The sequence below is a fragment of the Sorghum bicolor genome, chromosome 2 (assembly GCF_000003195.3).
Source record: "Sorghum bicolor cultivar BTx623 chromosome 2, Sorghum_bicolor_NCBIv3, whole genome shotgun sequence".
In the NCBI taxonomy this organism is placed as follows: domain Eukaryota; kingdom Viridiplantae; phylum Streptophyta; class Magnoliopsida; order Poales; family Poaceae; genus Sorghum; species Sorghum bicolor.
Window position 1 is genome coordinate 19,852,938 of NC_012871.2, and position 9,802 is coordinate 19,862,739.

A 9,802-nucleotide genomic window follows, 5' to 3' on the forward strand; every position below is an offset into this window, starting at 1 on the left:
GGCAGGTGGCAAAGGCTTTTCCGACTGCTTTCCTCTTGGCAAGTGGCAAAGGTTTCTTTGCCGACAAATTCTTTGCCACGTGTTCTTTGCCGTTCTTTGCCGACTGCCACGTGTAAAGCAGTCGGCAAAGCCTTTGCCACCTGTTTTAGGGCCTTTGCCAACTGCTTTTGGTAGTCGGCAAAGAAGGGAATTCCAGTAGTGTTAATTATGAAATACTATATACCTGTTTGGAGTAACAATAATTATATTTTAATATAAAACTAATCAATCTTAAATAAATTTGACTAAATCTAAACTTAAAATTACATTCTTTAGGAAAAAGGTTGGGTTCGTTTGATGGAGAATCTTGATCGGCTCTTGAAGCTGCTCCAATATCTACATAGCCAAATGGGGTCTGCTCCGCCACCGGCTCCGTCCTAGCAAACACTTGCTTGATGGGCGAGCGGCAACAATAGAGAGGAATCCTAGGTGATGGAGTGGAGGAAGCAGCAGACGGCGAGGGAGGAGCCTATGGCGGCGTCACTTTGCGAGCCAAGCCTTGTCGGTAGAGCGCGTATACAATGGAGACGGCGAAGAGCGTGAGGATGTCATAGGGGTAGAGGTGCGAGGAGATGAGGGCAAAGATGTCCTCGGGATAAAGTCGACACCATCCTCAAATGACATATCGAGCTCATTAAAGGGCATCGATCACCGAGATTGGGATAGGAGGGGGTGTGGAAGGCACTAGAAGGGTGGGAAAAAAGAACTAAGGGAGACAAAATAAAAAATAGAAGGGAGAGAGAGGGAGAGAAGAAAAGAGTATTATGAGCATTTTGCTCTTTTGAACAACTATTACAAACTGGTTTATGAAACATTTTCTAATCAGAGAAGTTAGAGCCAAAAATTAAAGATACTCACTCTATTCCAAATTATAAAACTTTTTAACCTTTCTAGATACATATCTTTTAGTATGCACTTAGATATATGGGGGATGTTTGGATCCCACAGCTAAGGATTAGCCCATGTTTTTGGATGCCAATTAGAACGCCTAAATGAGCTAATTTGTGGTTAGAGTTCCATTAGCCTTCTTAGCTAATAATTAGCTCATGTTTAATTAATTTTTACAAGATGAGCTATTTTTTAGCTTAGACCCAAACAAGCTTATATGGTAAAAACAATATATTAAAAAAATCAAAAATATTTTATAATTTGGAACGAAGGGAACACTTGATTAGAGAAGTTCAGCACAGTACACTAGTGTAGTCCATTGGTCAACCGATTTGGCGCCATTTTCCTTTCCTTCCTTGCAGCCTGCCTGCCGGTGGCCGCCATGCATGTTATGCAATTAATCCCCGGCCGTCTCGATTGCCCACGACTCGATGGCCAACTGCCACCAGGCACCAACCCTGGCCGGCTGTGGCCACTGCTGCATTAACAATAGCAACGCACCATTTCGTCAATCGAGCTCGCGTGCCCTGCAGTGCCACTGCGCCACTGCATCAGCAGCTAGCATTTCAACTTTTGCGTCGCTGGCTGCGCTGGCGCGCTGCCCCGTCGACCGTCGTCCATGCATGAACTGAGCTGACACACAGAGACGGCGCATCATCCACCTTCAGATGAAGTACATACAGTAACAGTAGTATCTGTTTGGTTAACTCGTAGTCGTAGGATTAGTAGAATCATAGTAAACAATATCGGATGGATATCTAGTGGCAGAATCTTGGCTTTGAGGAATGCAAGTCAAGCATATACACTCGCTCAACACAGTCATAGTCGTACAGGCATGCAGCTAATAAAGCTGCAAGCAGCCGCTACTGCTAGCTTCAACAGCAAACGAACAATATAGGCCATGCTCAAGCAGAACCTGTTCCCTGAATTTTTTTTAAAAACATAATAAAAATAAACAGGCGATACTAGTACTGAATCACGGAATGCATAAACTGCTGTTAGAAAGAAAAGCGAGATCGTTGCATCTACAGTCAGAACACGCAGACAAAAAAGAATACAAGAGTCGTCAGAGCACCGATCATTCTTGTGCCATTGCTCTTAATTACGTTCTGAGGGCATGCTACTTGATGTGTGCGTCATTCACTCTGCAATTTGTAACAGCTTCACGACATGGGACTATGGGAGACAATAATGCCCCAGTCAGATTCAGCACTTGCCAAGAAAGAAACACGGCAAAGAAACACCAGTACTTTATACTACAGACCGTGCCTCGTGCCGGAGGTATGGCCAAAATGTCGGGCCGCGGGCCGGGCCAACGGGTCACGGGCTGCATGACCAACTATAATACTACTAGCAACCATATGTATCCAGACTGCAAGTTCGTCTTTGTAGCGCATTCATACGTGCTTAAGAAGTTAAGGATACTATACGTGCCTGAATTGGCTTTATTTGTTGTTCATAAGGCTGTAACTTTTTGTTAGACCCATTCATGCATGTGACTAGCCCTTAACAAGAGTACTAGCAGTACTACAACTACTATTACTACTACAATTAAGCAACGTGGTGGTTAGTTTGTTCTGTCTGATTGGCTAGTAATCTGGAGTAGAATCCTCTGGGGCTACCGTACCACTGCAGCGTGCAGGCGTGCCAAATTGGCAGAGAAATATACTCCTGCGCTGCAAAGGCCAAGGAAAACAAGCTTCCAAACTCTGCTGCTGCATCCTATCTCCTTGGCCACACGAATTTCTGATTTTTCTAGCAGCGGAATGTCGGCGCTGGCTAATTGTAATTGCTTACTGCTAGTGGCTATTGTAGCAGTATATAAACAAACATAAGGGTTGGGGAATCTTGGTGTAATGCTAAGCATAAGCACCTCCTGATTCCGGTCATCTACAGTCGTAAAGCGAACTAAAGCTACTGCACCGTTCAGAATCTGTGACGATGTTTCTTTTGCCATCGCTCATTATGTTCGGATGCGGTGGTAACTTGTGTTGTTGTATGATCCACCTTTGCATCTCCTTTTGGCTTTCTACACTGCAATGCCTTGTGTTTGCACCTTGCATTGTTCTGTGGTGTGATGCTTCCAGCAAGCCAAGCGATGATGCTAAGGATGGGGATGGTCAAGACGAATCTTTTAACCCTAGTTAGTCTATAGTTGGACAATAATTGCCAAATACAAACGAAAGTACTACTGTAACTAAAACCAAAAAATTCATGAACTAAAGAAGACCCAGATTCTTGGCTGAGCTGACACAGAGTGCATCCCAACGACAAATGATAGGTGCCAAACATTGACATCACGCTCGCTCATGTGAATGAACGTACACAAACCCTACCCCTATTAGCATCTTTGAAGACTAGACCAACAAAAATCCTCGAGCTTGACGAAGTCACCACAAAGTCGACAAGAACGTCGCCTACTACTGAAAGCACAACGTTGTTAAATCCTAAAATATCTGTTCCCACGGAGAGTCGAACTCAGACCTAATGTGCTATTGAGGCATGCATGCCCTTTTGCTATATTTATGTGAGCTTAGGGTGAGGGTTAGTCATATATTGGTTGTTGAGAGTGGTTAGATCAGCATATAAGAACATCTGCAAAAAATCTTTCTAAAATTTACTCTTTGAATTACCATTTAGAAAGTCATTTGAGTAAAAGTCGCTTTTTGTACCATTGTACCCTCCACTTTTTGTACGCACTCGTATCATAGTATAGCATTTCACAACCTTTACCACAAGCTTTTCGCAAAAACTAAGAGCTTAGAGGAACTCACCCTAGACGCCAAAACGAAGCCCCACATGGATCTTAGAGTGACCCTTCGCCTCGACCACGCAGAAGAAAGTAGGAACATATCCTCGTGTGAGTTTGACCTTAGAGCCAAGCTTAAAAAATTGAACTCTTAGTCCTGCGTTCTTAGAACTAGAACCAAACATGCCTTTGGCATCTCCAATATCACTAGAGGGTTAATACAAGGAGAAAGAAGAACCACATCCAAAGGTCTTCCACAACAAAAAGTTGGCGGTACTCCAGGACAAAGTACAATCAAGTCCTAGGTGGATTTTGATTTTGTTGACCATATAATTAAAGGACTAATGATTTTGCTAGATATTGACAGCATATTATTTATCATAGGCATATGAAACATTAATGGAGACCCGCCAACTCAAAAGGATAGCTTGGAACCTCAATGGGCTAGAGAAGATGCTCCTAATGGTCATTTTTCTACTTTAGTCACTCCCATCTGACCAACAACTCTCTTCTCTCCTCCATTGATGCTCCTAATCACTTTTGTCTAAAAGCTATGTGACCCTTTGAAGTGATAGGCTCCTAGAGAGAGGAAAAGGTAGAGAAGATAAGATCCACCCGACGAGTGCTTGGTGAAGCCCTAGCCGTCCACTGTGTTTGTTACTCTTGGATCTTGGACTCTTAGCCAGCTAGAGGTTGCCTAGGAGCTTCTAATTAGGTACCTTTGTGACTTGGAGAAAACCTCAACCTCACTGCCTTAGTGGTGGGTTTGAGAAGAAGTGTGAGTTGAAAGAGACTCCATAGCCTCAATCAATTGCAATTGTGTATATGGTCTTCTGTTTCCCAAACAATGAGAAGTCACCACCAGGGTTACTATTGTTACCAGTTTGCATTGGAACAGGCTGTGTACACGTGAATGATGTCAACACTCTACGAAGCAGTGAAGCATTTTTTTCGAAAGCGTGCATTGGCACGTGTTGCTTTAAGGGAAAAGGGGAGTCTGAGTACAAGCACGTAAAGAACCATGGTGAGATGCCATGAGCTGACGGCCAAACACACTAACACAGAGCACCGGCTTTAACGGTGGAGCTTAACCGGTATACTAAGGAAAAGAACTATTCCGCTCAAAGAGAGAGGGGGAGGGGGACACTCTAGGAGATTAGGTGAACGAGCGGCGAGAGGAGCCGGTATCCTGCTGCCACCCACGATTCCATCTCTTCCTGGATGCGCGCTTTAGAAGCAAGGAGCAGGAACGGTAGGCGCCGTCGAACGTCCGCCGGTTGCGCTCCTTCTAGATCTCCCAGGTGACCAAAAGAACAATGGAGTCAAACGGCTTGCGCACATCGGCATGAATGACACTCCTTGTTTCCAGCCACCAATCCGCGAGTGTGCCTTCCGTACCCGGGGCATGTTGCTGAAGGTTCGCGATGCTCAGTAGGCGGAATCATACCTCCCTACTGTAGACGCAAGCGAGGAGAAGGTGGTCGGAAGTCTCGTCCTGCTGTCCACAGAGTGAACATACCGCCGTCTGCTGTAGTCCATGGCGTGCCCTTCTAGCTGCTGTCCAAAGCCGTCCATGAAGAGCCAGCCAGAAGAACTTGACCTTGGGCGACGCCTTGGTCTGCCACAGCTCCTTGGCACCCAGAAGTGTGGTCGAGCCCACAAAGAAGGCGCGGTATGCAGAAGAGCTGGAGTACTGCCCATCAGAGGTCCATTTCCATGTGAACTTGTCGGCGACGCCTGGCGTGAGGGTCACCGCACGCAGCCCGTCGTCCACCTGATCTGCTATGTCCTGGAACCAGAAATGTCTCGCACCCATCGTTCACCTTCCATCGCTGCGCGTACGGTGCATATTGTTTCTGATGAAATTATTACTCATGTGTCTATGGAGTATATGCAATGAAAAAAAAACACCATACCAGTTTAATAGCCAAATTAAGACACATATGCTGCAATTTAAAAAATCTCAAATTGATTTGAAGTCCTCCAAAGGAACCAATGATTGACATAATAGTGTTTGCAGTGCGTCAAATGTGAATAAATATCTACATCTCAAATTTGGTGCACATCTGGTGTGCGAGAACGCAGTGCTCATAACATGTTAGTTAATTCCGTTCACTGTTTGATGACGAGCTCCTTCACAAATGCGACCACTTTGGGCACATCGACCGTCCATGCGACCGAAATCGGCGAGTAGCCAGTCCATGGGTTCTCTGAATTCCACCTGCACCAACCAACGTGATGCAGCAACAATTGACGATGAGTTACAATCTCTAAGGTGCAAGAAAAAAATGCAACAACCGCTTACTTCTTCAGCAACATGTCCATGGAAGTATGCCCGACGCAGATGCCCTGTGTCTCCACCCTCACCACACCCTTCTTGAACGTGAACATCTCCGGACAAACCAGCGCGGCAAAGCTCACCGGATCATGTAGGAAAATCACTGACCGAAACCAGAAACATGAGCTCAAAGTGTCATGACTCTGAAGATGGCAGTGTATGTATATAACACAAAGCTATGTATTGTTGCAGCGTACCAGGAGCACCATAAGACTTGATGTGCCAGTCCAAGTAGAACTTGCATACATCACATAGGAATTGCGCGTGCTTCCCTTTTGAGTTTCTTAGCTCCAGGAGATCCTTATCTGCAAGTATCAGCAGGTTCAGTACCTCACATACACATGGTAACTGAAATGAGAAAGGATGACCATATTCATATTTCTTCAGGATTTCAGGGAAGATCAAGTACCTGTGAAGCTAACTTGCGTTGTGATGTTGAGGCCAACGACATAGATGTCTGCCCCAGAAGTGAAAACTATATCGGCTGCCTCCGGGTCGCTGTGGATCTGCAAAGGGTAAATTAAGACATTACATTAGGCCCGACAAATCACGGTTCAGACTTCTGGTAGCACACCGGCTCACATGATTGGCATTACATTTGCTTCAGCAGAAGGGGTGGCATTTCCAGCTGCAAAGAATGCTCCACCCAGCACAACAATCTTCTTAACATTTTTCACAAAGGAGGGATCCTTCTTGATGGCCTGAGAAACATTATAGCATATCTTTACCTCAGCAATCAATCATATACTATCGCTCCCAAAATTCTACGGAAAGAACATACCAATGCTATGTTTGTCAGAGGACCCAAGGCAAGCACAGAGACCTCTCCAGGAAATTGCGAGACCTTATCAACCAAGAAGTCAGCAGCGCTTTCCTCAACTTTCTTGATAGTGGGATCAGGAAGAACTATGTTCCCGAGGCCATCAGATCCATGAACAAAGTCGGCAACATGCGGCTTTCCTCCCTATTCACAACACAAAAATTTGAAACATTCAATATTTCAATGACACATAGCTGAATTAATTACCCAACTCAGCAGGATGCATAAAGTCACTTTCAATGGACTTGGCATCAAACGATATAGACAGCAGGCAATGCCGTTTCGTGTGATATACGAAATTTTGAAACTTGACCTGGTTGACTTCCTGGTTGAACTATCACTTCTTTTAGTGGGAAAAATAATGATTGAAATGGAGACTCTACTGAACACATTTTAATATTGTAGATTGTTTAGTTACATTGATTCTTTCATTATGCCTGTGAACTAGCTGTCGGGAAAAAACATATTAGAACTACTAATGTGCCACCTAAAGCTACACGAAATTTTCTCTGGTCCAACAACCGTTCCTAAGACATGTAGCAGCAAATTGCAAACTAGGTAGTGTGACCAATACCTTGAGAGGCTCATGGCTGCCCTCTGCTACTGGAACCTCAGGATGGCCTGCCTTCTCGCACTGTTAGCATTGCAGATGAAGTAGAATTGCAAGTGTAAGTAAAGCTGAAGAAACGAAGTGGAAAAGGAGCATTTGTCATGAATACATCTAATACTACTCGCCAGGATCAAGGCGTTGCGTGTGGCGTGCTCCGTGGTGCAGTTGCCGAAAATGGTGGTGAGCCCTAGGACTTGCACTCCCGGCAACTGGAAAGCCATCATGATCGCCACGCTGTCATCTGGAATCAGAGGATGAATATTGCAAATTCTCCATGATGACATCACAAAAGTTTAAATGTTCGGAGGTTAATCTAAGGTGAATATGTGATGCTGGTCACTGGTCAGTGTCCAGGCACGCAAATTCTCCATGATGTCATCACAAAAGTTTAGATGTTTGCAGGTTAATCTAGATGGACGAATATATAATGGTGGTCACTTGTCAGTGTCCACTGTCCAGGTCTGCAAATTCTCCATGACGATTTCGCTAAAGTTTAAAGTATACTTGGAGACCTCTTTAAGAAAGAGAGGCATCTTTTCAAAATACAGAATCCGAAAGAGTGACATCTTTGGCCCCTCTGCTGTACGGATATTCGTAGACTATGAGCGGATATTCGTGGACTCTGATGCAGAAAGTATATGATGCAATGCACAGGCATAAAAATATGATCCTAAACTACCAGATAAGCAATTTAGTGGGAAGAAAAGGTGAAGGAATTTTGCAACACATCTCAAATGTTCAGTTAGCAATTCCCCAGTGGGAGCAGACAGAAGCGGTGAGAATTCCCACGAATCAGAACTGGTCCAAGTCCAGGGGTCAGCAAGTAAATCAACCAGGGATATATATATATATATATATATATATATATATATATATATATATATATATATATATATATATATATATATATATATATATAGAGAGAGAGAGAGAGAGAGAGAGAGAGAGAGAGAGCAGAGGTGTCAAAGTTCACCAAGGAATGAAGCAAGGCATGGCAACTAGCATCGATCGACCTAGTAGCATAATCTGAATCTGAATGAGTAATTTATAGCGAGGGAAAGAGAGGAGAGTTTTGCGCACCGATGCCGGGATCTGTGTCGATGATGAGCTTCATCTCCTCCCGCTCGTCGCTGCGGTCGATCTGCCCGTTGCCGCCCTCCATCTCCAAGACTCCGATCGTCGTCTTCTTCCTCCCTCCAGTCCCGTCGATCCGTTTGAGGCAGGCAGCAGGCGGCCTGACTAGACTATCTAGCAAGGTAGGGGATTGGAGATGGTGCAGACGACAATGATTGATTGATTGATCGATCGAATCGATTTCGAGGGAGGAGGAGGAAACGGATCGGAGAGGAGGTGGCGGCGGCGGCGGCTGCAGTAGTCTCACTCGATCGACAAGTAAGCAAGGCCAACTGCCCAGGCACATGAATTGTGCTATATACTCTCTCGTCGTGTGTTGGTTGGTGAATGAAGAAGCAAACGCATGTGATTGTGATGGCGACCGAATGAACTACTGGCCGTCGTGCACTGCTGGCTCATGGCGTCGGCTAGCCGTCCGATCAGAAACCGACGGACGGCACGGCGGATCGGAGGTCGGGACGCGTGAGGGTGAGGGTGAGGGTGACGTGCACGGGTGCTACTCAGCACCAACCCAACGCCAACGCGTGCGTGAGAAATGATGCACCGCTTTCGCTCTCTGCCTCCCATCATCTCCGATCCTTTTTTTTTTCCTTGCAATGCGCGGCGGACGATTATCACCGTCGCCGACGACTGAAATACCACGTACGTCAGCGGCAGGTGTGTCCGCTTTCCTGACGACCGACGTGTAAAGTAAGAAAAATTAAATGCACGCCCTCTCGATGTTTAAACTTCAGCTTCACCGGCCATGGATATTGATATTGCATCATCAGTTTACGTACAACTACTGTTTACTGAGCATGATGTAAGCAGTTACAATTAGCCAGCGCCGACATGGCCTTGTTTAGATACAACAAAAAAAAACCCCAAAACTTTACAAGATTTTCCATCACATCGAATTTTGTGGCACTTGCATGGAACATTAAATATGGATAAAAAAGATAACTAATTGCACACGATACGAATCTTTTAAGTCTAGTTCTTGTTTAGATGCAAAAAGTTTTTGGATTTTGACACTGTAGCATTTTCGTTTTTATTTGACAAACATTGTCCAATTATGAAGTAACTAGGCTTAAAAGGTTCGTCTCGTGATTTACAAGTAAACTGTGCAATTAGTTATTCTTTTTATTTATATTTAATACTTCATGCATATGCCGTAAGATTCGATGTGACGGAGAATCTTGTAAAGTTTTGGATTTTTGGGTGTATCTAAACAAGGCCTTACTC

At 44.7% G+C, this 9,802-nt stretch overlaps 1 protein-coding gene across 1 annotated transcript; it reads right to left on the reverse strand.

Moving 5' to 3' along the window:
- On the reverse strand, positions 5,621-8,904 carry LOC8061693 (probable uridine nucleosidase 2). Its single transcript, XM_002461943.2, has 9 exons — positions 8,525-8,904; positions 7,570-7,685; positions 7,409-7,468; positions 6,796-6,978; positions 6,611-6,715; positions 6,424-6,520; positions 6,212-6,319; positions 5,982-6,117; positions 5,621-5,897 (listed from the first exon to the last, which is right to left on the reverse strand). Exons 1-9 carry the CDS (start codon positions 8,862-8,864, stop codon positions 5,789-5,791), a joined length of 1,254 nt encoding a protein of 417 aa, XP_002461988.1. The 5' UTR covers positions 8,865-8,904; the 3' UTR covers positions 5,621-5,788.

Bases quoted from the DNA above. Each gene is read 5' to 3' on its own strand.
- LOC8061693 (XM_002461943.2), bottom strand. From the start codon at position 8,864: ATGTGCCTGGGCAGTTGGCCTTGCTTACTTGTCGATCGAGTGAGACTA. The intron at 7,686-8,524 runs GTGCGCAAAACT...CTCTGATTCCAG, and splicing joins CGACACAGATCCCGGCATCG to ATGACAGCGTGGCGATCATG. The intron at 7,469-7,569 runs GCGAGTAGTATT...CAATGCTAACAG, and splicing joins CACGCAACGCCTTGATCCTG to TGCGAGAAGGCAGGCCATCC.